Source organism: Takifugu flavidus, chromosome 6, assembly GCF_003711565.1.
Source record: "Takifugu flavidus isolate HTHZ2018 chromosome 6, ASM371156v2, whole genome shotgun sequence".
In the NCBI taxonomy this organism is placed as follows: Eukaryota; Metazoa; Chordata; class Actinopteri; order Tetraodontiformes; family Tetraodontidae; genus Takifugu; species Takifugu flavidus.
In genome coordinates this window covers 299,753-325,103 of record NC_079525.1, presented here as the reverse complement: position 1 = coordinate 325,103, position 25,351 = coordinate 299,753, and the positions used below count along the sequence as shown (strand labels likewise).

The following is a 25,351-nucleotide window of genomic DNA, read 5'->3' as shown; positions in this document are numbered from 1 at the left end:
TTGCAGGCAGCTCTAAAGGCCACTAGAGGGTGACAAATCCATTCATATCTTAAAGTAAACAGTTGAAATCAACGTAATATTTTACAGGATTCCTCTTTGCATCAGTCCTCAGAAGAAAAGAATTTCCTGTTAATATTCAAATTATTACAATCAGTGCCGACGTCACTCCGCAGACCAAAGTTCTGAGATCAGCTGGTCACGTTCCTTCATCAACCCTCTGGACTATAATAACCCGCCTGAAGGGGGCGCTACGGTCGAAGACGACGCTGACAGACGATCAAATTTAGAAAAATTAAGAAATAAAACGCATCCGCGATTAGTCTTGATTAATCTCCCCCCCCCCCCCCCAACGGCAGCTCCTGAGGGGTTTGCAGATTTAAACCCTACAACATTAATGAGAAAGGATCAAAAGGAGTGCAACAGTTTGGTAAAGACATCTTTTGTAGATTTGTGGCATTTTGTATAATTTCATATATTTTACTGATTTTCCCGCTACAACAGTAACATGAACATCGAACTTGCTTTGACAGGATCATTTTGATTCACCGTCTTTGTGACGGACATGCAACCCCCCCACGCCAGTCCAAACATGCTCGGGGGCTTTTATTTTGGAAACCCGCGGCCGGAAGTTGCGTGGAATTCAGTCTTAACTTGACAAAGGTGCGCGCTGGATCCGCGGTGAGTTCCCGAGGTGTGCCGCTCATCGCAGGATCGCCTTCGGACACAGGTAAGAGAAACTCACCTGAGTGAAGGTAACAAAAGGTAAAAACACCTGAGAACAGGCGGAACACACCGAGAGTTTAGAGACAAACTGGAAGGACTTTAAAAAGTTTTAAGGCGAACTTTAATGCGTCGGTGAAACGGCGCAGTAAACCTGCAAAAAGTTAATAAAGGGAGCTCCAATCCTTTGTTTTTTAATCTATTGTCATTTTATCAGTTTCTCTAATATATAGAGAATATATATATCTAATAAGGAGGTCTCAATATTTCGTTTGTTGCCTCAGTCGACGTCAAGCAGCGCAGAGTGGAGCCGTTTTTGCTGTTGTCCCATGTTGCCAAACTAGTTTATCCAGTCTGGGTCCTACCTGAGTATCAGTTTGGTGTTGTTGGTTCTGTCTGAGGCCTGCAGACGGACAGACGGACAGACCACGCTTCATGTAGCTGGAAACCCAAACGCCCTGCGGGGACACTGACGCTGTTGTCTGTGGTTCTTCCCTGTCATCGGTGGGCAGCAGCGGCCAAGATGATCCCAGTGGGCGAGTTCAGAAACTTCAGCACAGAGCAGAACACAAAGCTGCGGGTCCTGAAGCCGTGGTGGGACGTTTTCACCGAGTACCTGTGCGTCGCCATGGTTATGATCGGAGTCTTCGGGTGCACCTTGCAGGTGGGAGGCTGCTGCACGACCCCTGACCCCGCACGGCAGCGTCCGTGTGAGCCACGTGCACTCGCTAGCTTTATATCGCAGACGTAATATTAACGAGCGCTGAGCAGAATCCTTCCCCCTCGTCTTCCTCATTCCCTCTCGTTTGCCTGATTCCCACAGCTGACCCAGGACAAGATCGCCTGCCTGCCCAGCCACTACACCAGCCCCACGCCCGAAGCCATCGACTGCAGCCACATCCGTCACTATGGCGACAACAGGACCGCGCTGGCCAAGCCGGTGAACGCCGTCATCTCGGAGGTGTTTGGACGTAAAAACGGCTTGGACATCCACCAGTACGTGTTCGTGAACCACTATTGCTACGAGAAGTCCGTTCACTGGTACGCCAAGTTCTTCCCGTACCTGGTTCTGATCCACACGATGGTCTTCATGGTGGCGAGCGGCTTCTGGTTCAAGTTTCCCGGGACGTCCTCTAAAATCGACCTTTTCGTCAACACCCTGGCCAAGTGTTTCGACTCGCCGTGGACGACGAGGGCCCTGAGCGAGGTGTCCGAGGAGAGAGGGGAAGAGAAGCTGGTGAGCTGGAGGAGGAACACCGTGTCGAAAAGTGCCGAGAAAGCAGAGGACGAGGAGACCGTCGGGCTTATGCGCTCGTCATCTGTCAAATCCAACCCGGAAAAAAAGAACCTGGAGGCCCAGCCGCCCCCCTCTGTCCTCGATAAGAAGGAGGGCGAGCAGGCCAAGGCTTTGTTCGAAAAGGTGAAGAAGCTGAGGACACACGTGGAAGAAGCCGACCTCCTGTACTTCATGTATGTTTTACAAACATGCCTGAAGGTCTTCAAGTTCCTCCTGATCATCATCTACACGGCGGTGCTGGTGCCCAACATTGAGATCGTGGTGCGCTGCTTGGTCCCGCCGGAGCTGACGGGTTTCGACATCTACTGCTGTAACCACAACAAAGCGAACCTTTTCTCCAAACTGGCGTACTGCTACGTCAGTTTCGTGGGCGTGTACGGACTCCTGTGCGTCTACTCCCTCTACTGGCTGTTCCACAGGCCCCTGAAGGAATACTCCTTCGAGCAGGTCAGACTGGAGACGGGAATCAACGACATACCCGACGTGAACAACGACTTCGCCTTCCTCCTCCACCTCGTGGACCAATACGATGCCCTTTACTCGAAGAGGTTTGCCGTCTTCCTGTCCGAGGTCAGCGAGAGCCGCCTCCACCAGCTCAACCTCAACCACGAGTGGACGGAGAGGAAGCTGCATACCTGTCTTTCCAGGAACGCCAGCAACCGGCTGGAGCTCCATTTGTTGATGCTGCCAGGACTCCCTGACACAGTCTTCAGCCTCCTTGAGGTGGAATCGCTCAAGCTGGAGCAGGTTAAAAACGTCACCATCCCGGCGAGCGTGGCGAAGCTCGGCGCCCTTCAGGAGTTGGCGCTCGTCTACTGCCCAGCCAAGCTCCAGCTGCCCGCCCTGAACCACTTCAAGGAGAACCTGAAGGTCCTTCGTCTGGCTTTTGAGAGCCTCGAGGAGGTGCCTCTGTGGATGTACGCCCTCCAGGGCCTGGAGGAGTTGCACCTGAATGGTCCTCTCACCAACGAGGTGTCCAAAAGCGCCTCCCTGGAATCCCTCCGAGAACTCCGAGCTCTCCGAGTCCTGGTTCTTCGCTCGAACCTTTCCAAGATCCCCCCCTGTGTCGTGGACGTGGCGCTGTCGCTGCAGCGGCTGTGCATCTACAACGACAACTTCAAGCTCCAAGCCTTTAGCAGCCTCAAGAAGCTGAGCAACCTGGTCTCGCTGGAGCTGGCGGGCTGCGGCTTGGAGCGCATCCCCAGCGCCGTCTTCAGCCTCGGCAACCTGCAGGAGCTGGACCTGCGGGAGAACAAGCTCACGACGGTGGAGGAGATCCTGAGCTTGCAGCACTGCAGGCGGCTGGTCACCCTCCGACTGTGGCACAACAAAATCTCCTACATCCCCGATCACATCAGCAAGCTGCACTCCCTGGAGACCCTGGACCTCAGCTGGAACAAGCTGCGCAAGCTCCCCTCCAGACTGTTCTACTGCACTAAGATAAGACACCTCGATGTCTCCCACAACCAGCTCACGGCTCTGCCCCCTGAGGTGGGCATCCTGCACAGCCTCCACTTCTTCTCCGCTGCCTTCAACTCTTTGGAAACGCTGCCGGAGGAGCTGTTCTCCTGCAAAAAGCTGAAGACGCTGGCCCTCGGGAACAACTGCCTGTCCGCTCTCAGTCCTCGGGTAGCCAACCTGGCCCAGCTGGTCCGGCTGGAGGTCAGAGGGAACCGCCTGGGCTCTCTGCCGTTGGAGGTCTGGGACTGTCCCCTGCTGACTGTCAGTGGACTCGTGGCAGAAGACAACTTGCTGGAAGGCTGTCGGAGATCCGACGGGGGGGGCGAGCAGAGTTGATGGAGCGATGTGTTCGCAGACAGTTTACGGATCACGCGTATCCGTGATGTTCCGGCTCCTCTGGAAACTCCCCGGGATGAGCAGGAAGTCCGGTCACAGGCACAACGGATTAATGAGTACTGTGGTCCTTTTAAAAAGGTTAAAATCTAACACACACACACACACACACACACACACACACACACACACACACACACACAGGTATTTAGATGTGCAACACACACATCTGCTCTGCTTGTTACTATTGTGACTCACCTTTTTTTGATGTTGTACAGTTTATGTCTAAAGACGACCTCCATTCTAAGACTTGTTAAAATGTTTATTTCCATTTTTGTTTTTTTTTTTAAAAGCCTTTAAAAAAATCAATTTATACCAATAATTTAACTTCTGCTTCTCATTCGTTTGCATCTCTCTGGATTCTTTAGGAAATACAGGCTGAAGCATTTACAACGGCTGCGTCCTGTTCTTTTTTTTTACAGTGTTACATTTTTCTACGAGCTCACCTTTCAGCCGGTAACAACCGGAGGGATAGAAACGCTTTCAGCAGCAGGATAAAAGGTATTCATCTGTCTGTTCACATATTCAGCCCAGAAGACAAAAGACTGGAATCAAACTTTAGATTCGTCGGGCTGCACATGCACCGTGTATTACAGAGCGTTCGTCGCCAGGGCAACAACGTCCAACGGTGATCCCAAACGCTCCGAAGTGGTTTGGAATCCGATTCAGTTATGGATGTGTGACGAGTAAAGCAGGAAGTGGATCTTAGCTCGGAGGCTCCGCTCGGGCTCTTATTTAAACTGTGTGTTATCGGCCACGGGGGACACGCGACTCAATTACTGCACCATCAGAACATCGCAGAGCTGAAGTCAAGTTGTTCTGGACCTTGAAAGCTCAGGTCTAGACTGTAGTGGCAGGTTATTAACCCCCAATCACCCAGCACGGCGTGTAAGAGGCGCTGGCCACAGCTGCTGATCACGCTGAGCCTCTCCTGTGTGGGGAGACTCATTAACTCTCCATTGTGCAGTCGTGTCCTGGCTTGTAGTTCTGAAAGGTATAAACATGCCTCAGTAAGCTGGAGCCTTCGCTGACCTCCCCCCCCGCCCGCCACACCTCGGAGGCTGGGGGAGTGTTTTCAGTCCCATCATGTTACAGCCAAACGCACGTTTTCAAACATTGACAGAGAGGTGTCTGAAGTCATGGTCCTGTCAATCATTGACCTCTCACCTCCTAGAAATGGGTCACCAGCTCCTGGACCTGTTTTCAGGAGGGTGCTTCAACCTGTTGGGGACGGCCGCCAACGTGGCAGCGAAGTTCTCCCGGTTCACTCTTCAACCAGACTGAGTCCTGTTGGAGAATCGTGCCTATAAATTAGTGCTCAGGAGCAGAGTTGCACCACGACCTGGACCAGGCTGGGGGGGGGGGGGGGGGCTCCACAGATCCTGCCCGACAACCATTGCTGCAGCACTGCACCAAAACTGGCCTCTAGATTCTTGGGAGGGAAACACACACGAAAGGCAAGTTTGGGATTTCAGAGCCAGCCGAAGGCCTCCCGGGCTGTGAGGAACTCTTCCTACGCCGCCTCACACTCCCGTAGCCCGTGTTGCACCCTGGACGTTCGCCAGCCGACTGTCGACTGTCTGACGTTGCTGCTGCAGCAGCTCCGGACAACAAGCAGCACGCCCACGGCGTCATGGGGGGGGAGGGGGTGGGGGCGGCTCTGCTCTGATCCGTCCGTCAGATGTTCTGTCCTCGCTGTTAGCTGGAAGAAACATAGAATTCAATTTCATGGTGAACGTTTAACAGGTATTTATACGTCTGTTACAGTCAAGGTCAGACACCCGGAGAACGGACAGCTCCATCACCATGACGCCGATGATCTAAAAGTGCTCCCGGTGGTGGGGCGGGAGGTGGGCGGGGGGCCGTGGGGGGGCCCTGCCCCTCAGATACCAGCTTAAGCCACTTGTGCTGTACTGGCGCTCAGTTGTGACAATACAAACAAAGCACATGCAAAGCAGGTTGTCCGTGTTCTGGTCCAGGGTGATCCTCAGAGCTCCGCCCGCGTCCTCCAGGCCCGCCGCCTTTGGCCCGGGGCAGAAACGCTCGACAGAATGTCCATTGTGCTGAGACCTGCAGGCACAAACATCGGCCGTCGGCACCTACGAGCGTCCTCAAAACAGAGTGCTCATTCTTTCAGGGGCAGCCGGCCGAGCGGAGGGTTTATTAGAAATGCCCTTGAGGAACGGTGGCGTGTCTACGCTCGCGCACGAGGCTCAGCGTGCACGTGTGTTATGATGGATACAGATTCTCAAACGTTTCCTGGTTTCAAGAGCGATTCACATTTTATTATCAAAAAATGGAACGACAGCCTTACAATGGTCTAAATGACATAAAAATTTACACTAAAAGTATGTACATTATTATTTTAAACTCTCAAACAAGCAATAGTTTAAGTCAAAGTAAATCAAGACCTCATGATCTTTCAAGTTCAACACTTTTTTTTTTTTTTCTTTTTCTTCAAATACTCAAGTGAATCATCTCACTTTTGTTTTAAAATTATTATATAAATAACATTTCAACATCTGGTACAATGTAAAGAATGCAATTATTACAAAACACCGGGGAAACCATTGACAAATGTGCACTCCCAACTCACAGGGAAAACAGACGTAAGGTGCTTAAACTGCACTGTGCAAAAGGGGTGATTGTGATGGAGGGGGGGCTGGAGCCTATAACATAACCATCCATCCAACGGAGAGAAGCTGCAGAGACCAAATGTCCTGTGACGCGTATTAATCCTGAACAACTAGTAATAAAACAAACCAAGACAAAACTTTTGCACAGCGATGAATTCAAGTCACCAGGGTTGAAGCCGAGCGCGGTCAAAGCCGCCGCGCCACATCTAGCGGTGCACGTGGGAGAAGAGCAAGTCCATCATGTCGGGGACCCGGGAGGCCCGGGCCACGTCCGCCGCCGTCTGCCCGCTCTTGTTGGCGTGTTTCAGGTCGGAGCGCGGCGCCAGGAACTCCACCACGTCCCTGTGGCCTTCCCGGATGGCGATGTGGATCGGCAAGGCGCCGCTCTGATCCGGGAGGTTTACCGAGGCGCCGTACTCCACCAGAACCTGCAGAGTGTCCAGGAAGCCGGTCCGAGCGGCGTCGTGCACGGGCGCTATGCCGTGCTTGTCTTGCACGTTGGGGTCCGCCCCCTTCTCCAGCAGTAAACTGGCGATCTTGCAGTTTCCCAGCATCATCACCTGCAGGAGCGAGGAGACGTTCAACACGTGAGACGGGAGGAGGAGGAGGGTCGTGACCTCTGAGCCCCGAGAATAAACCAAACACGACCGTGGCAACGACCCCCGCGACCTTCTGATGTTATCATTGCCGTCATTATTTTAGACCATATAAAGGTTTTTTAAAAAAACAAAACATCACAAATTAAAATAACAGGCGTGGAAAAAAAAATGAGTTGCACCGGCTGGATAAGTTTAAAAAATAATAATAAAAGCATTTTGAATTTGAATGTTTAATGTTACAAAAGCTCGTTTTAAGACAAAAGGGCCGTTTCTTTCCAGTCGTCAAGGTTCGGGGTAACTCGTTTACAGGTGGTGTTTCATTAATAGAAAGAGATTAACTGGTTTTTGGGACCATCTGAGCATCTCCCACGCTTTGCACGACACTGGCGTGCGTGCGGGGGGGGGAGTGGGGGGGAGACGGGCATATTTGTACTGGCCGGCGGCTGAATAAGAGCCGAACCCCCCGGATTCTCACATTTTGGCTGCAGTGTTGGTGTGTGGAGGGGATCACCGGGAGCCGGGGCTCACCTGCAGTGCAGTCTTGCCAAATTCGTTGCGAGTATCGGGAGGCACTCGGCATTCCTCCAGGATCCTCTGCACCTCGCTCGTCCGTCCTTTGGCTGCCGCCGCCGCCAACGCTTTACCGGCATCCATCTGCCCAATGACCATTAAGCCACCGTTTGTACCTGTTCAGGGGGGGAACAGTCACACCCAAGCGAATCCACGGGCTCTTCGCCGCGCAGTGACAGACCGACGGGGCATTAAAGCGATAAAGGTCGGGGGACGTTTACTCCAGCTAAGCTAGCTAGTTCAGCATCCGGCTAACGTGAGCTCCGGCTCCCCGTCGGCACCGTGCTAGCCGTCCGTGGGGGCAGAAGGCTCGCCGGGCTCGCCTCGGCCACGCAGCGCGTCTCATGGGGACAAGATGTTTGCTCGATGGAGACTGACAGAACCGTAACAGACGGAGCGTCGATGCTAACGGCTAATCGCCGTTGAAGACCTTTAATATTTACCTTGTTCGCGTCCGAAAACTCCGCGGCGTCGCTGCGCTCGTCGGCTCCGCTGCTTTTAGAGGCGGCTGATTTTTAAATTCAATCCCGGCGAGAAAAGTTTGCCAACATTAGAAAAATACATTTGCGCGCTGAGATCCACACAGCGGTGTCTCCAGACTAAAATTTATAAACATTGGGGAACGACACTCGCTGACCAATCACAGCCCGGCTGGAGGGTGTCGCTCTTCCATATAAGGGAAAAGGGGCGGGGATACAACTTTGTTACTACACTACCGCTGTGGTAACAGCGGCAGGCGACCAATCAGAAGCGGGCGAGAAGAAAGCGGGCGATTCGTGTACGTTGATGTCTTCAAAGCTCCGACGGCTCATTCAGATTTCTGACCCACGGTTGTTGTTCTCCGGCGCAATTGTGGGCAGGAAAGGCGCGCACACGCTTTTCACCGTCAGGCGGAATAACTGGGGCTACCGGCACTCGGAGCTCGCGCACGGAGTGTGCGCGTGTACCGTGTCGCAGCAACAGAAAGTAAAACAGAACTGCAATTGTTACTTTTAAGAATTTTTTTTTATCATTTTCATTGAGCACATAAATAATGTCCGATGGTCCAGAAACGGGTTAAAATCATCACGCACAAAAGATTTGATCAAACAAGATTACTGTCATTAAATTAGCAGGGTGAAATTTAAAGGCACTGTCAGTCGGAGGGGATTCTTTTTCCCTGCAGGTGCTGGATGGGAGGAATATGGGAGCTTTATACATTGGTCCTCAGCTGGTAGTCTAGAAACAGAAAAGATTCCAACATTAAACTAGATAACAAATGTATCTAGACGTGATGCCGGCATCTGCTGACCAGCCTGAATTTACCTCCACTTTGTGTGATGTACCGGACCCACGGCAACGCCTGATAGCCACTTTTTTCAATAATCTTCATGTATCGTACCTGGAGAGCACGACAAGGATCCATCCCACCCAGACATCAGACACATACTCATCAACACACGTCAGCTGACTCAGACTCAGGTCCAATATAATCGTGAGCGCACACCTGAATTCCCGAGACCGTGAAGTAGGGGATCTCAAATTTGACGGTGATGGGGGGTTTGCCTTCGAGCTCGTCGTTCTCCACACTGGGCAGCCCAAAGTGAGCCCTCATCAGGAACTCTTTCCCTCCCTGGAGCAGAGCACAGCAGGACACAGCTCAGTCAGGACACCATGGCAACACAGTCCCATGTGATAGGAGCGCGGTTGTGGGATGCTCACGGGGAAGGACTTGATGGTCCACACCACCAGGTTCTTCTCCGGCACATACTTGGCGTTGCCCGTGCTGGTTTTGAACTTGGGCGAGTCGGCGTCACTCGGGACGGGGACCCTCACCTCCACGTTATTTGCCACGGACTGTTTTTTGAACTGTCCTTTCGCCTAAAAAAGCAACAACGAGCACGTTTGCGGTGACCAGCGTCGCTCTAAAAAGCATGGCGCCGCCACCCGGCACTCGTGCGTACCTTCACCATGATTTCCACCCGACTGTGAGAGAACTTCTCGATGATCGACTCGATCCAGATCAGCGGTTTCACCTGCCGAAGATGAAGGATGTGGCAAAAGGGACGCGACCAACAAATATTCACACCAGCTTACTCACGTGGGTGTTGATGCGGTAGGACATGAGTTCGGACTCCCCGTCTGGGGGGATGAAGGAAATCGTGCGGTCGCTGTCGAAGCGCGAAAGACGGACACACTGGTGGAACTTCACATCCTCCATCATCACCGTCTTTCCTTTGTCACCTGAACGCAACACGAACGCCGGCATCAGGGGCGGCGACGGGCGGCGTGCGAGAGGCCGGCGTGGCGAACTTACGTCCCGTCAGGGCGAAGAGCACCCGGTCGTTGAGGCCGAGCCGGAGCTCGGGCATCCCGGAGAGCATGGTCTTCAACTTGATGCTGCCCACGATGTCACTGCTCATCACGCTGCCGTTGGCGTTCACCTGACAGCAACAAGGCGGCGACACCTGAGCCCGTTTCATTTGACCTCTGACATATAGGAACTACACGGGAGCAGGACGACCCCGGGGAAGAATCCCTCACACACACCGGATCCCTCACACACACCGGATCCCTCACACACACCAGCTGCTGTCACACACCCGGAGAGCTCCACAAGAAGGAGAGGTTTGTTTTCTGGGGTGGCGAGAACAGAAGCAAGGTTCCAGGACGTTCCAGACGTCACTCCTGTGGACGCGTTCCTCCGCGTAGAACTTTGGGACTTGAATTATGACCCATTTGTGCGTCTTTACGTGCTAAACGTTTGTGTTATTTCTTCCCACACTGCTGTTCAATCTACACGGATATTCCTGCATCAAGGCAAATTTCCCCAAATAGGTTCTGACACCGGAGGAGACAAGAGTTCTGGGTCAAGAACAAGTGGCAAGAACTCCAAACTAGAGCTGTCAGAACCCAATGACATCATTTTTGTCTCAGCAGTGAATTAACTTTAGCTGTTGAAGCTACCGATGAGCTCCAGCTGACGTTGACAGCGCTGCTTTTTTTATTCCTACTTGATTAACGACCATTGTTATTCTAAATCTTCTCCAGGTGATGGATGCACGTGACTGTTGTGGCACCAGGGTTGCTAATTGGGACGTTCACGGGTTAAATTTGCAATATTCAGCAACAGAAATGCACGTTGCATGACGAGACTGAGCAGTGCTTCCACAGTATTCAGGACAAAGCAACAACGTCCTCCCTACCAGCACATTGATGGACTCTATCACGTCGATAAAGACCTCGTTCTTCTTGTACTTGATTCCCTCGGACCTCCAGGAGACGGCGTTGGTCACGGTGGTGGGAACCTTGCTCTTGGCTACCTCCAGTTTGGCCCCTTCCTGAGTGATGTACCTGCAGAGTGTGGCAGATTGTCAGCGCCCGTGTTCACACGCCTCCGCCAGAGTGTGTCGGCTGGACGCTCACTCCTGCAGGATCTTGCTGTCGGTAGTTTGAGGGAACCCGAAGTCCATCAGTTCATCCAGCAGCTCGTAGACGACCACAAAATTGTCCTGGATGCTCTCCTCCTCCAGCTCTTTAAAGTACTCCGTGAATACCTGAACACAGAGCTGGTGTCGGCTTTGTTTGTTGTGTGTGTGTGTGTGTGTGTGTGTGTGTGTGAGACCCACCTCTACTAGTTTGTACAGGAATGAATACACAAGGGAGGCATTGGAGTTTTTGTTCGTTATCGCCACCACTGACCACAGATTAAGGGGGATTTCTCACATTTGCTTTGATGTTACGTCCACCGGCTCCCTGTTGTTGCTCTCATGTCTATTTCCCATATGACTAAATGCACTCCTACATTTGATACAAGGATACAGTACAGGTTGCTGTATTTGATCCACATGAAGTGCACGGTGCCGTGGGACAGCACCGGACAGAGGAGCCCTTCCTCTTCGTGTTGCATCAGTAACGGCATGAAATGGTCGATCTCGGCCATGTCCACGTCGCCTTTGTAGTTCCTACAGATCAGCACCTAAAGACAGGGTGGCGGCACGTTAGCAAAGGCAATATGGAGGTTTTATTCATTATTACACACACACACACACACACACACACACACACACACACACACACACAGCAGAGGTCATTGTCCTGTCAGTCAAGCAGAGCGCGTGTCAGGTTGCACACTCCAGCAGATTAAAAGACACGTCGAAACTGCCCATCGTGTCGACAGAACACGCCAACAAACGGCAGGTTGAAGACCTCAGAAGCTGCAGCGCCACTTTACCGTGGCTGCGCCTCTGCAGCCCGCTACACCCGGAAGTAGCGCGCTAAAGGCCAATGAATGGCTGTGTATTAACGTTTAACGACGCCAACGCCTTTAATCTTGAACAATTAAAGCAGCAGCATTCATGAACAACCCCCCCAACTATGCGTCTTTGTTACTGCACACAGGTTCTGCGAGGCCCAGGAAGCGCGTGAGCTCCAGCTCGGGTCTCACCTTCCCCTTCAGGTCCAGGACAAACACCGCAGACGCAGACATCCTGGTTGATCCCGAACTGAGTCCAAATCGCGAGTTTACGGGAGTGAGTTTGACTCGGTTCTTCACTTGCCTGGATTTGAAATCATGTCACTCAACATAAAAGAGGCTTTAGCTCGAGGTGACCATTACACCGTGTCGCGTTTCCGGGCCGTGACGTCACCCCAGGCAGGTAAAACATTTACCTGAGCTGAGCCGACGGGTGGCGCTGCACCGCCACCAGTGTCCGCTAGAGAGCGCCAACGCGCCAAAAACTAATTGGGATTTTCTGCAATTTACGTGAATTCTGATCTGTCTTAATGAGCTCATTTACCTCTCACGCACTTTTAAAAACGATAATAAGAAACCATGGATTGGGCATTTTCCCAGCAGCTGGTGTCTATAAATAAAAACACAATTACTCTTTTCTTGGATATGTCGCATTAAGTGTGTCTGCGTTTAATACCTGAAGTAGATTTTCTGGTTTATTCTTTTTGCGTCACATGTTCGTGTCTCATTTAATCGCGGAACTGTGTTTGGGTTTTTTTTTTAATTCCGTGACTGCTGTTATTGTCATCCAGTCTCTCTGAGCAGGAAATAACCTGTAAAAACAGCACGTGTTTTTATGCATCAGAAAGCTAATTTGTGTATTTCTGAACCCTGTCAAAGACCTTGTAAAGTTAACGTATCTGTCATTAATGGCAATGTTGAGGCCACCTTTTACTGCAATGGCCTTTAACACAAATGCTGGCCTGAAGGACATGGAAATAATCAATGAAACCAGGCGTTGCCTTCAGGGTTAGAGAAAAGCTTATTGATCACATGTTCAGGGGGCCACCAGGCTTAAGAGCTTCTCCCCATGGAGTCTCCCTCCATGAGTTCTTCTCACCTGTCGCAACAAACCTGTATGAAAGTGTGTCCAGATGGTTTAGTTCTCCTTATCAAAACTCTGTTTATCTAATGAGCCTGTTGGCTCCACACAGGATATCAGCTGCTGTAAAACCACCACAGAGGCCCTGCAGTTCTAATGTAAAGTTCTCATGAACGATGTGTTAACACCCACTCGCTGCTGATCCCTGCGGTTGGATTATCCAGGATCGGTTCTGTGGACCCACACCAACGTGCTGATGCTCCCCAGGGAGGTGGAGCAATAACGTCTTCACCTTGACTGCTTCGTGGTATCTGAGCGGCCAAATCAAACATCACCTCACAGGTGGAGCAGGAAAATCAGCGTCACCTGTGACCTTGTTTTGGATCTGATTCTGGATTTCAAAGACCGGTTCATAAGATCCACCCAGCTGACAGTTGTGATTCTTATCAGCTGTTTGGGCACCGCTCATATCCTGTTGTGGTTCACCTTGCTCCCATGTTGCCAGGCAGAGAGCTGACAGGCTGCCGTCGCCAGGACACCCAGTTTGGTTGCCCAGTTTGGGAACCTGACAGGGGACTATCTGGTCCCCCCCAGCCATTCCCTTCACCTGCCTAGATGGTGGCGTGAGACCTAACTCCACCTGTTGGTTGACAGATGGCCAATAGGAATGCAGCGAGCGTTATGTTAATGATGAGGTGAGGTGGAGGTATGTGTGACGGAGAGCCCAGCAGGAGGCGGCCTGACTGGTCCCCTGAGGCCGATCCTCTGGTGGCTGCAGCTCAGGAAGGTTCTGGTTGGTAAACTACCCACCGATGCTGGTGACGTACACAGAGTTCCTCATAGATGCTAACAGCAGCCGCAGAGATAAACAATGACGCCCTCAGGAGAGATCGCAGCGTCCATCAGCTCCACTGTCGGGTGTGGTGTTCTTTTCCTCCCTGTCTGGAATGTGGATCCCAGTTCCTGCTCGTCAACATACCTCACCTTCACCAGGAAAAAGAATCATTGTCTGTAAAATTCAGTCAATTTAAGGTGGTTGAACTTTATAAATGTTTAAACGGCCGTTTCAAAGATTAGTTAGGAAGAGAATTCCGCACTATCGTCCCCAACCTGCCCTCCGACACGGACATTCCGCTCCTCTGCCTCAGCCCTTCATAGATCTACAGCAGCTTATTGAGGAACCTTTACGCAACATTGTGACGTATCTTCTCAGATCACCAGCGCTTCCTGATGCACCCTGACACAGCTGCAGGGGCTTTTATTGTCAGAGAGGGAAGCCAAAGTGAGGGGATGTTCCTCATTCCTCATCTTCCTCCTAATCTGCATCTACTATGTGAAATATAGGAAATAAAGGTTGATGTGGAGACTTGTGCTAATAAACTCTTTAGTAAAAGCAAAATCCTGGATCAGTAATCACAATAACAAATAACAGGCCACTGAATGAGTGGCCGACACACACAACTTAGATTTCATTCATTGTTGCTGCGTACATTAATTCTATTATCTGTACTGCATCTTACTTTTTAAATAAATGTACACGTTAATTATAAACACATCCTTCCACGTCGTCTGTTGAGGCTTTTATTACTTGCTCTTTGTTTTAGAGGTGGTTTCAGGTGGTTTGGAACAAAGAGAGGCAGATTTAGACTTTTTCTTTTATTGCTATTTAAAAAACATCCAACACAAAACTGAGTGCATCAATAACACAATCCAAAAGTGTCGGAGACGACGCTACGAGGGTGAAGCCGACGTGTAAATTTCACAGTGAAACAAACTCCAGAGTGGTGGAAAAGCCTTCTTTGCTAACGGTGAGCATCAACCTGCCGGAGTCCTGCAGGGAGCTGGAAGCTACAGTCAAATACGTCAGCCCTGCGGCACAACGTAAAGACTCTTTAATAAAATAAGAATGCTGAAGTGTGATAGCGACACATAATATTACTGCCTGTGACAACAATCAAAAACCTTCTATATACTTTCATAAATAAATAAAAGGATCTCTCACTTATTTACAACATTCAGATTAAATTTACAAATGTAAAAATCCAACAACCAGGAGGACTTGAAGATTTTACAGATTTACATCAAATATTTACATTGTTTTTATAATAGTCTTTTTTTATCTCTTGTTTTTACATGATGCCTGTTTAGATTCTCAGTCATCCAGGTCATCGTTAACCAGGGTAATTTTCTTTGTCAACTGGATAGAAGGCGAAACGTCTTCAAAGAGAAGAAACACAGTCCAGTTGACAAAGAAAATGACCCTGGATTTTTACATGACAACTTTATTTGTGACCTTAGTCAGATTCTGACGATGGAATCCCCCAACACAGAAGCCAACAGTGGTAACTAAGGAAGACCAGGCCCAGGTAAAGACCAGGCCCAGGTGAAGACCGGGCCCAGGTGAAGACCGGGCCCAGGTGAAGACCGGGCCCAGGTGAAGACCAGGCCCAGTTTAAGGCCAGGCCCAGTTTAAGGCCAGGCCCAGAAGCTGCCCCACAAGGTCAGAACACAACTTCCAATAAATATTCCCAGGCCACAGTGTGGGCAGAAGGCACAGAATTAAGACTATGAGGCTTAAAGAACTCCTGATATTTTTTTGTATTTGAACAATTGAGGATCGAGGGAAAAGAACCGACATGGTGTCAAGATCTTCAGTTTCCGACCTGCTTCATGGGTCAGAAGCCCGGAGGAGCGTCAGTGCAGCGGAATAGTTCTGCTCCATTTGGTCACACCAACATTACAACGTCTTTAATTTCCCGTTTCAGTCCCGTCTTCAGGTTTCGGAGGCAGCGTGCCGAGGTCAGAGAAACAAACCACCCAATGGAGGGAAGTCGAGTCCAGTAGCAGCGGTTGGAAAAGACGTTTCCCGAGAAAATTAAGCTCGTCTTTGGGTCAAGCAACATCGATGTCGTCCGTGCTCAACATCTGCCTCTGTTGAAAACACACACACACACACACACACACACACAGCACTTTAGCTCACGTGTGAAACCCCCATTAACATAAATGTCTTTGATGTGTATTTGAAGGTACCTCGGGATAAATGTAGCCGTCCGAGCCGTTCCTGTAGATGTGGAGCTCATCCTCTGTGGTCTTCTGGTACACGGGATTATCGAAGTGGATGGTGTTGGTGTTCTTCAGCCGCCAGTGTCTCCACACCAGTACCGCTCCGAACGCCACCAGAGCCGTGACCACTGCGGGCAAAGACAAGCCTGAGGTCATTCGCTGGGACGAGTCGCTCAGAAGGAGCCCGGGAACGGCTGGAAGCAGCCTCGATGGTCGAGGAGAAACGCGGAAGCGAGAAGGTGGAACTTACTCATTGGCAACACAACGTAGAGAGCGACCGGGTGGGAGGACGGCGCTTCTCCGGGCACAGCTGCCAATTTGTTTCCTGGGAAGCAGAAGACGAGACGAGAGTGTTACTTTCGTATTCAGCGGACGGCGTCTGTACGCTCTCAAGGTCGTGACCGGCGGACTCGGCTACCTTGAGCCGTGGCAGCAGCCTGACGGGTGGGGCCAGTTTGGGGGGGGGTTCTAGCAGTGGTGGCAAAGGGCGCCTTGGTCGTCGGAGCGTTGGGTTGGAGCGGCGCCTCCGTTTTGCTGGCGTCCGGAGGAGCGACGGGACTCTTCACACACTCCCTCATACCGGAGCCCAGGAACATGTCGTCCGGACAGGCGCAGGTGAACTTGGCAGACCGCTGGTTGATCAGGGGGGCGGGGAGGCACAGGAACTCACAGCCGCCGTTCAGGCCGTTACCCTGGCTGCACCAGTTTGTTCCTGACAAAAGAAACACGAGTTAGCGCCGCCCGGCTGGAACTCGCCGTCCGTTGTCGGGGTGAAGCAGCCGCGGTGATGGTTCTCTACCCGTTGGCTGTTTGAGGTCGTGGAAGAGAATGATGTCCTCCGGCTGGTCAAGCTCCGCTGCCAACGTTCTGATGTCTCTTCCTGTGAGGCGGTTGGCACTCATAACAGTTCTGTGGTCCATGTCGGTCCAAAACACTTGATTCTGAGGGGCAACAAACAGGCACGTGCTTCAGCTTGGACACCATTGTGGTTTATAATGTGTTCTGTTGTTACAGCAACTAACCTGGAACACGGTCAGGGAGATGGGATGCGACAGATGCTCCTCACTGAACAGAACGCTGTGTCGTGTCCCTCCGTTCACGTCGATGCTGGACAACGTGTGCAGCTTAGAGTCCACCCAGTACAGACGGTGGTTGCTCACGTCTGTGGAGACAAACAGGCCGTGAAACCTTCTGCTCGTTAAACTGCAGTCAGAACCGGCCAGTTGTCGGCGTCCCGCCTACCGAGGGTGATGCCGTTGGGCCACACAATGTTGTCAGTCACCAAGGCGATGCGATCCATTCCGTTCAAGCCACACTTCTCTATTTTTGCCTGCTGGCCCCAGTCGGTCCAGAACATAAAGCTAAAGTGGAGACGGCGTTAAAAACCCAAGATAACGAGGCTGAGCAGATAAGAGGCTGGAATCCGTCCTGAAACCTTCACTCACTTATTGATCGGGTCGACCACAATGGCTCGCGGCTTCTCCAGGTTTTCCGTGATCAGCGTCTTTCTCCTGCTGCCGTCCGTCGTGGCCACAGAGATGGTCCGTAAAGCGCTGTCAATCCAGTAGATGTTGCCATGGATCCAGTCCACTGCCAGGCCCTCGGGAGCCCCGATGCCACTGTCAATGACTACGGTGTGGTGTGAGGAGTTTCCAGCCGTGTCTATCTTGGAGCTGTCATGGGGAGCGAAACAGGACGCGTCAGCAACAATCCAGCCCTCTCAAAGTCCTCTAGGCGTCTAATTTTATGTATCTATGCGTAGAGGCAACTTTTCTGGTGTGTTCTAACCTGTAAATCTTCTTCAGAGACAGATCAGACCAGAAGATTGTTTTGTTGGGCATGTCGATGTCCAGAGCCACCACGTTTTTCAGCTGAGGGATTAGACGGACGTACTCGCTGCGGTCCAAAGTCATCCTCCTCACATCGTGTTTGTTTGTGAAATACAGCATCGGCACAACACCTGAAGGGTGTGAAAAAGAAGTAATGATGTTTATAAGTCAAGCATTTGTGCACATGCGAAGTGGCTGGATCACAATTACTGCAGGACTTGTTTTAAAATGATACCTGACTCAGCCTTGCAGGTCTTGGTCAGAGGGTCAATCTGGTACCCCCCCATGCAGTCACACTTGTAGCTGCCCACTAGGTTGATGCAGACCTGACTGCAGGTGTCTGGCTCCGCACATTCGTCAATGTCTGCGAACAGAGTGAGAGGAGCTTTGAGACGCAAAGCTGCCTTCAAATGGCTCTTTTGTTTTTTATCGGCGGACGGAAATAAAGCTGCCCTCCCCAATTCCTGAAAGCACTCACCTTCACAGGTTTTCTTGTCCATCTTCAGGCTGTATCCAGCGGGACAGGAGCAGTTGAAGCCAAGCTTCAGATCGCTGCAGTAATGTGAGCAGCCGCCGTTGTTGGTCTGGCACTCATTACGATCTGTGGACACACAGACACAGATGCTCCAGAGCTCGTGGAAAACATTATCCTCAACATGGTTCGGCAGCACTGGGGCAGCAGCTTCTCATTAAAACCCACCAACCATGCAGAAGAGTCAGCAGAGGCTGCTTAGCTCAGATTTTTTTCCAGGCTGTGATGTGGTTTAAATGCTCTTTTTTCTCTACTCCTGATTATAAGCCCAAATATGGACATATTTACACATCTGATGCCAGACAAAAATATAATAGAAAGAGGAGTTGACTGACCACATTCTTCATCAGGCTCATCAGAATTGTCCACGCAGTCTCTCTGTTTGTTGCACACTTTCTCCATGCTGATACACTCCCCCGAGTTACACTTAAACATGGCGGGGCCTTCGCATGCTCTGGCTGCAGACAGGAAGGGGAGTTTACATGACAATCCAAACACATTAGGAAAGACAGAGGACGGCGTAGCATGTGTGCAAATCATTGTCACCTATGTGGCAGCCGAGCTCATCGCTGAGGTCAGAGCAGTCGTGTTTCCCGTCACACTGGAGGGTGCCGGCGATACAGGTGCCATCGAAACACTGGAACTGATCCCCAGGACATCTGGAACGACCTGTAACAGGAAGAGCAGCACATCTAAGCTGGAAAACCCACAGGGGAGTGGACAGGAATGAGTGAGGAGACTGGAAATTGATACGGAAATGATAAGCAGTGAAGCGGGAGTCACTGTTCGTGCCGCTGCTTTCATGCAGGCAGCTTCTAACTCATCTGTTGGGGTCAGTTAGCAGCAATGCCAGAGTCATTAAGAATTTATGTTCGCTGTGCTCCAGAGTCGCTGGCAGCTGCACAGCGTCCGAGGAGCTTTTGTTCAGACAATGATCAGACAATATCAAAACCAGGGAGGTGGTAGTGAAAAACCGTCCACAGACACCAAGGACCCAACGAGGTGGTCCTCAGGTTCCTTGGGCACGATCGTCTCACGTGCCCGTGTGTGCAGCAGACATTCGGGAAAGTGGCAGGAAAAGTGGCAGCCAGGAAAAAAAAGAGGAAAACAACAAAGAGAACTCACTGCAATTGACTTCGTCCGAGTGGTCCTTGCAGTCCGTGCCTCCATCGCACCTCCAGCTGCCGTGGATGCACTCCCCATCCGCACACTGGAACTCGTGGGGGCTGCAGCGACTGGCCGGCTTCTTCTGGCGCCCGTCGCAATTTTGTGGCCACTCGTCGGAGCCGTCGGCGCAGTCGCTGTCGCCGTCGCAGCGCCACTGGGCCGGAACACACACGGAGTTGTTGCACTGGAAGGAGCGGCTGCTGCAGGTGGGTTTGGGGCAGGAGGCCTCGTCCGAGCCGTCGGAACAGTCGTTGTCCTTGTCGCAGACAAAGGAGGCGGAGACACAGTGGCCGTTGGCACACTGAAACTCGTTGTCCTTGCATTCCTTGGCAGCTGCTCAGGCAGAAGAGGGGAAAACATATCTTCAACAATAGAACGCAGGTGGATCTTTAGGATGGTTCTGATCAGCCTTTCTTAGGTGCTGATGGTCCTACGTGAAGCTACGGACACACAGAGTTTAAACTATAAAAAGGCAACTTGACTATTGGTCTCTTGTGCTGCTGTAGGACAAACTGCTGGGGGAGGCCTGACTCAGGGGTTCTCCATGACAACTACCCGCTTTAGGCTTATGTACTTTGCCACATGTGGTCTGAAAGTGTTTTGTCAAAGTCGTACTGCAGTTTCTCTCGTCGGCCCCGTTGCCACAGTCGGCCTTGTCGTCGCAGTGCCACCCTCCTGGGATGCACTGGTTCAGCGGAGCGCCACAGTTGTACTCGGACGGCAGACAGGTTTTAGACGCTGCGGGCAGAAGCAGGACAGAGATAAGAGATAAGACCTGTCACTACAGTTGGAAAAGAATTTAATGGCACTGCCGTTTCCTGTTGGCCATCATAAAATCACCTATAGTTTAACCAACCTTTGGACATATAGTAAGAATACAATTAGGGTATTCTTTATTAGCAGCGGGTTCCTATAGCAGGCAGTTCTCACCACTGACGTTATGGCAGAACTGCTTATTTATTCTTTAACACCCAAAAGAGAACAGCCCTTGACGGTGCTTGGTGGTCACGTACCGCAGGTCTCCTGGAGTTCATCAGTTCCATCCCCACAGTCGTCCGTTCCATCACAAATCCACCTGCTGGTGACGCACCTCCCATTTCCACACTTAAACTGAGTGGAGCCGCAAATGAAGGCGGCGTCTGTGAATGAGAAGAATTCAACGTTCCGTGAGTCACAAAGCCCATCTCCCGACATGATCTGTGTTTACGGCTTGATTTAGGCTCCCAGGAACACGCGGTGTGGAGTCATATCGTCGGGGGGTTGATAATTAACTGGAGGAAATACTGAAGGCCGGCGTCATTCAGATAACAATACCACTACAACTCTTCCTGTTTATCCAAACTCGTTAGGTTAATGAATCAAGATACTGTCATTGTGTGGTTCTCTGGCTTGAGGTCCCTGTCAGACAACCACGGAGGCGCAGAACGTGCGCTGAAAGGTCCTGAGAGGACACGAAGCTGACGTAAAACAACATATTCCAAAGCTAATCTGACTAGGATGGTAATTCACATTCATCCATCAATGCTCCCAACATTTAAGTCTTTTTTATTGCCATTACGAACCATTAAGCAGAGTCTAATTGTGCTCCCCCTTCAGGGGGTTTCGACCTCTACAACTGGAACTACCAGATGTTCCAGGTACTTTGTCTGTTCAAACACTGGCGCCAACCATGTCAACAGGGTGAGGTGCACTTTGGGGTCCTCGTTAAGCAGCCCTCAGACGCAGGGGAACCTACACAGCAGCGTTTTGAGCACATCTCAACAATAACGCAATAACAACGATAATAGTCTTCCTCAGTATTCAGAATACGCCCGTGTGGTCCAAACCACATGAAGTTATGTCTGGAATGTGTCCAGCAGACATGACGAGGTCCCTTTAAGAGAATAAGGGAGGAGCTGCCTCTCACACCACCAGGAGCCCATTGGTCCCAGTGCCATTCCTCATCACTATTGTGACACCAATTAGGGATGTAAAAACAAGGAAGTCTGCCTGACCGTTATGGGAGTTTTCTGTTACCGGGAGTTCCTCCAGTCCCCCCCCCCCCCCCCTTCGATAAAAGTGAAACAAACACAGAAGTGAAATCACTCCATCCGTTAGCTATTCCTGGAAATGTTGAGTCCAGATTTGATGATGGGAAGAGTCTCCAGAGGCTCTCGCCGTGCGCCGCACATGCTTGTGATTCTGAGAAGACCACTGACACGTCCCACACATGGTGGTGCGGAGGCCTGGCAGGAATCCACCAGCATGGATTCCTGGAACAGGCCTTCCAAAGTTAGCGGCGCCCAAAGACTTGCAAAGAAAGATCCATTTTCACCAGATCTTTCCTGCCACCACTTTCACCGCAGGAGGGGAAAAGTAGGTCACTTTGTGACCTTCTCATGACTCCTTCCCTTTCCCACCGCTAATCCTCCCTTCTGCTTCAGCAGTCAAAAATCCCATGGATAGATTCGCCAGGAGGTTTCCCTTGATCTTTAGTCTTACTGGAGAAGCCAAATAGTTTTATCCCAAACTTTTAAAACCTTCTAGATGTGTGAAGGATTTGTCAAAGCCCACTGAAATACGTTTGGCACCTACAGATACGAGAGCACAGCCACCAGAAAAACACTGGTTTCAACAGTGAGTCCAGCAGGAAACGAGCATTATTAGGCTGAAACTACCCCCCCTCTTCCTGGAACCAGCACGCCGTCTCGCCACAGCAGCCTTATAAGGCCCCCGCCGTACTGGCCCAAACACCGGCCTGCTCTGGATCACCTCACGGATGGTGACAGCAGAAACCAGCTGAACGAATGGTTGCTACGCCTGAGTGGTTAGACAGGTTGTCATCACAACGCTGCTCGGCAACAATTCCCCTTTGTGACTGCACAACCCAATCCCATCTTTTTATAGCCCAGCAGACTCAGAGGCACAACGCCCCAAACCCCCCATAAAGAGGTGTTTATTGACTCCCGTATGTAGTGAACAGTTAATAAATAACCAGGAAGCCATGAGGAGAAGCCACGGAGCGGAGTTTATACACAGAAATCTGCTGTAGGGCAGCCACAGGAAGCCCCGCTTCCAAACCCTTCCGATGGCCTAACATGGCTTTGGGAGGTGCTAGATTGTTCCAACACCAATAGGAAAAAAAATAACTAATGTCACTGATCATAAAACGAGGGCTAACAGCTGCCCATTGTGGAAATCAGCTTTTTATTGCTGGGATCGTCCCGTGTATCACGTTCTTAAACACTTCTCTGACATACGAGGCCCTCAGAAGCCGGGCCCCCTCCTCTCTGGAGCAGCCAGGAGCACCAGCTCATTCCTTCTCTGCCGTCCATAGCTGCCAGGCCCCTCTGCTGTGGGACCAGGTACAGGAGGCCTACTACCCTCTACTTTAAAGATCAGGCCTGAAGCCTTCCTCTGACACAGCTTAGCCAGTAATTCTGTAGAGTCATGATTCTAGAACAGGGTTTATTTCACGCGCAGGTTCATGGCTCCATCTCCCCCCCTCCTCTCTCACCGATAATGCTATTAACACATTTTATTTCCACCTCCTCGACCTCCCTCTGGTCTCTGCTGACCCCATAGTTGCACACTGACCTGCCAACAGGCCCCACGGGGGCCCGGGCACAGCTTTAGTTTCCTGTGGGTTATTAATGTATTTGAATGTATGATTTATGTCTGTTCTCTTCTCCATTTGCCCCACACCCCCAGCCCCAGCAGAAGGGTCCCCCCGCATATAAATAATTAATTAAATTGTAAGAAAATTATATGATGCAATGGCCAAACTAGACTATCTGTAGTATTCGGCCAAAAATCAGATTGTTTTGAATAAATTGACACTTAAAAATCCAAACCAAACAGGACAGAACGCAAAGCAAATGAATGAAACTGTAAAGTTTGTGCGCAGATTTCAGATCGTTTTCCTGCGTCTTATTTCGTCAGGGGGGGAACCGCACCCAACCGGCACTTTCCACGCTGGCCCCGCCCATTTGGTCTAGGGGCGGGGCTATAGAGATTAACCTGATTGGCTGCTCGCCACATGTGAGAGTGGAACCAGCCAATCAGAGCGTGATGCGAACATTCCAATCAAGCTTAACTCAACAATGAGCCACACTTGTGCAATTTAAATTCCTCTCATTCGTTGACTCGCTTATGCTTTTTTTTAACATTTAGATTACACTTGTTTAGATTTTGGGAGGAAAAACATTTGATGATATTTTAAACCATGCAAAACGCGAACACAAAATCCCCTAAAGCGTGTTTTCCCTTGTTTGTTTTTGTTTTCTGGAGCGCTAAAAGCTCCGTTTCCAATGATGCGCTTGGTGATGCGGGACAGAGCGACACTCGCCGCCTTAAGCATCCCTCCTTCCGTGGTTCCACCAAGAAAACTGGCGTTCCTCAGTGGAGATGAGGGTTTTCTGAAGAACGCCAGACCTGGAATAAAGGCCATAAAAACATTCTCCTTACCTGCTGCGGGAGAGAAGAACATCAGCATCAGCAGACAGCAGCACGAGAGCCCGGCGAGTCTCCTCCGCGGTCCCAACATAGTCCGGCCGCTTAATGTGCGCTGGCGTCGGGGATTTCTGCGTGGAAAAGTCGGGATGTAGGCGGCAGACAGGGGCGCGTGGCTGCGCGTAAACACCGACCGAGAGGAAAATGGTCGGAGGTCCGAGCCAACTATTTTCTAGTTTGAGCCCATCGGGGGCGGGGCTTCAGGAGTGGCGTGATGTTCAGAAGTGGACGAAGCACCTCCGGGGGCGGGGCCACAGTACTGCAGCATCATTCCGTCCTCGAGCACGCGCGTGAGTGGGTGTGCGACATTCTGCCCCAACCGGTATCCGGCGCGTGCGCGTGTCAGGGAGGAGAAGAAAAAAATGGGGCAACGCGAGGTCACGTGAGATTTCGGATACCGATGACTACTGGGGAGAAACGTCATGTTGGAACTTTAACAGGTTTCCAGATTTGTTGGGAAGAAAAGGGATTTTTCTGGTGACGTTTTCATTTCACCGACCAAAAGTTGAGAAATGAAGAATTCTGGGGGGAGAAAAAGCCTTATTTTAATGTTTACTATTAAAATACTGCAGGCAGTCTTGTTTAGTTGATAGAAATAATTTTCTTATCACTAAAAATCAATTTTTATATGCTGCAGCAAAGACAAAAGGACAATAGAATTCTCAGAATGTGGTTGTTTTTCCAGATAAAGCCTTTAGGACACTGGCCTGGAAAAGTAGCATCCAATAATTCCACCAGGGAACCCTGAGTGTGTGAAAGAGACGTGGGGGAGGATGTCGGCTATTCCAGGAATGTTGAAAGAGCGGCTGGATTACTTTCTGCCTTTAGGCCTCTTACTACATGTAAGGTCGGGCAGCGCCAGTCACGTGGTGAAGGAAAACAATCATCTCAATGTCAGGGCGAACGGATGATAAAGGTCGCGCTGTTTTATCTCCCACCAAGTTCAAACAAACGTGACATTTCGGAGGCGTCTTTCACGCCCTGATTCTGTGTATTTAGTGAGTTACGCAGAGTTCTGGGTGCTTGTTTTAAGGAAGCATGTGTGAATATTCGTGAATATTTGACTTTTTCTTCTTTGTTTTTGCATCGTTTGAGACACAAACTGGATTATTAAGCTTGTAGGGCACTTGCAGAAGAAACTGGAACGTAAGCAGAATTTCAAACTGGGATTATAAACTGGGATTGACACCAGTGCACGTGACGTTCAGCACTGCAGGAACATTTTATCCGTTTTCTGCGCTTCTGCATTCACAGAATGTCAACGTAAAGTCCTGT

At 50.7% G+C, this 25,351-nt stretch overlaps 4 protein-coding genes across 11 annotated transcripts; 1 reads left to right on the top strand and 3 right to left on the bottom strand.

The window, feature by feature from the left end:
• The first annotated feature begins 427 nt into the window (after positions 1-427).
• On the top strand, positions 428-5,481 carry si:zfos-323e3.4 (volume-regulated anion channel subunit LRRC8E). Of its 6 annotated transcripts, XR_008950909.1 has the most exons (5): positions 428-727; positions 1,233-1,384; positions 1,544-3,952; positions 4,294-4,372; positions 5,046-5,470. XR_008950909.1 is itself a non-coding variant. In XM_057035000.1 (3 exons), the coding sequence occupies exons 2-3, from the start codon at positions 1,244-1,246 to the stop codon at positions 3,812-3,814; spliced, it is 2,412 nt and encodes an 803-aa protein (XP_056890980.1). In that variant the 5' UTR covers positions 428-727; positions 1,236-1,243; the 3' UTR covers positions 3,815-4,283. The 6 variants fall into 6 exon arrangements, 3 of the variants coding, with proteins under 3 accessions (XP_056890980.1, XP_056890979.1, XP_056890981.1); XR_008950907.1 differs by having other exon boundaries at positions 4,294-5,481; XR_008950908.1 differs by having other exon boundaries at positions 1,544-3,930; positions 4,294-5,477.
• Positions 5,482-6,126: 645 nt separating this feature from the next.
• Positions 6,127-8,293, bottom strand: cdkn2d (cyclin-dependent kinase inhibitor 2D (p19, inhibits CDK4)). The gene is made up of 3 exons (XM_057034695.1): positions 8,120-8,293; positions 7,635-7,792; positions 6,127-7,067 (listed from the first exon to the last, which is right to left on the bottom strand). Exons 2-3 carry the CDS (start codon positions 7,773-7,775, stop codon positions 6,714-6,716), a joined length of 495 nt encoding a protein of 164 aa, XP_056890675.1. The 5' UTR covers positions 7,776-7,792; positions 8,120-8,293; the 3' UTR covers positions 6,127-6,713.
• A 366-nt stretch (positions 8,294-8,659) lies between these two features.
• On the bottom strand, positions 8,660-13,340 carry ap1m2 (adaptor related protein complex 1 subunit mu 2). Of its 3 annotated transcripts, none has more exons than XM_057034694.1 (12): positions 13,188-13,340; positions 11,478-11,634; positions 11,285-11,352; positions 11,082-11,212; positions 10,862-11,009; positions 9,973-10,099; positions 9,757-9,899; positions 9,620-9,691; positions 9,378-9,536; positions 9,163-9,288; positions 8,982-9,057; positions 8,660-8,894 (listed from the first exon to the last, which is right to left on the bottom strand). In XM_057034694.1, exons 2-12 carry the CDS (start codon positions 11,596-11,598, stop codon positions 8,869-8,871), a joined length of 1,197 nt encoding a protein of 398 aa, XP_056890674.1. In that variant the 5' UTR covers positions 11,599-11,634; positions 13,188-13,340; the 3' UTR covers positions 8,660-8,868. The 3 variants fall into 3 exon arrangements, with proteins under 3 accessions (XP_056890674.1, XP_056890672.1, XP_056890673.1); XM_057034692.1 differs by lacking the exon at positions 13,188-13,340 and adding an exon at positions 12,103-12,319; XM_057034693.1 differs by lacking the exon at positions 13,188-13,340 and adding an exon at positions 12,103-12,319 and having other exon boundaries at positions 10,898-11,009.
• A 1,292-nt stretch (positions 13,341-14,632) lies between these two features.
• Positions 14,633-24,246, bottom strand: ldlrb (low density lipoprotein receptor b). The gene is made up of 17 exons (XM_057034691.1): positions 24,032-24,246; positions 20,599-20,724; positions 20,201-20,323; positions 19,544-19,918; positions 18,965-19,087; positions 18,754-18,876; positions 18,365-18,487; positions 18,122-18,250; positions 17,846-18,017; positions 17,503-17,730; positions 17,300-17,418; positions 17,080-17,219; positions 16,857-16,998; positions 16,476-16,769; positions 16,308-16,382; positions 16,025-16,185; positions 14,633-15,922 (listed from the first exon to the last, which is right to left on the bottom strand). The coding sequence occupies exons 1-17, from the start codon at positions 24,108-24,110 to the stop codon at positions 15,884-15,886; spliced, it is 2,571 nt and encodes an 856-aa protein (XP_056890671.1). The 5' UTR covers positions 24,111-24,246; the 3' UTR covers positions 14,633-15,883.
• Between the last annotated feature and the right edge of the window lie 1,105 nt (positions 24,247-25,351).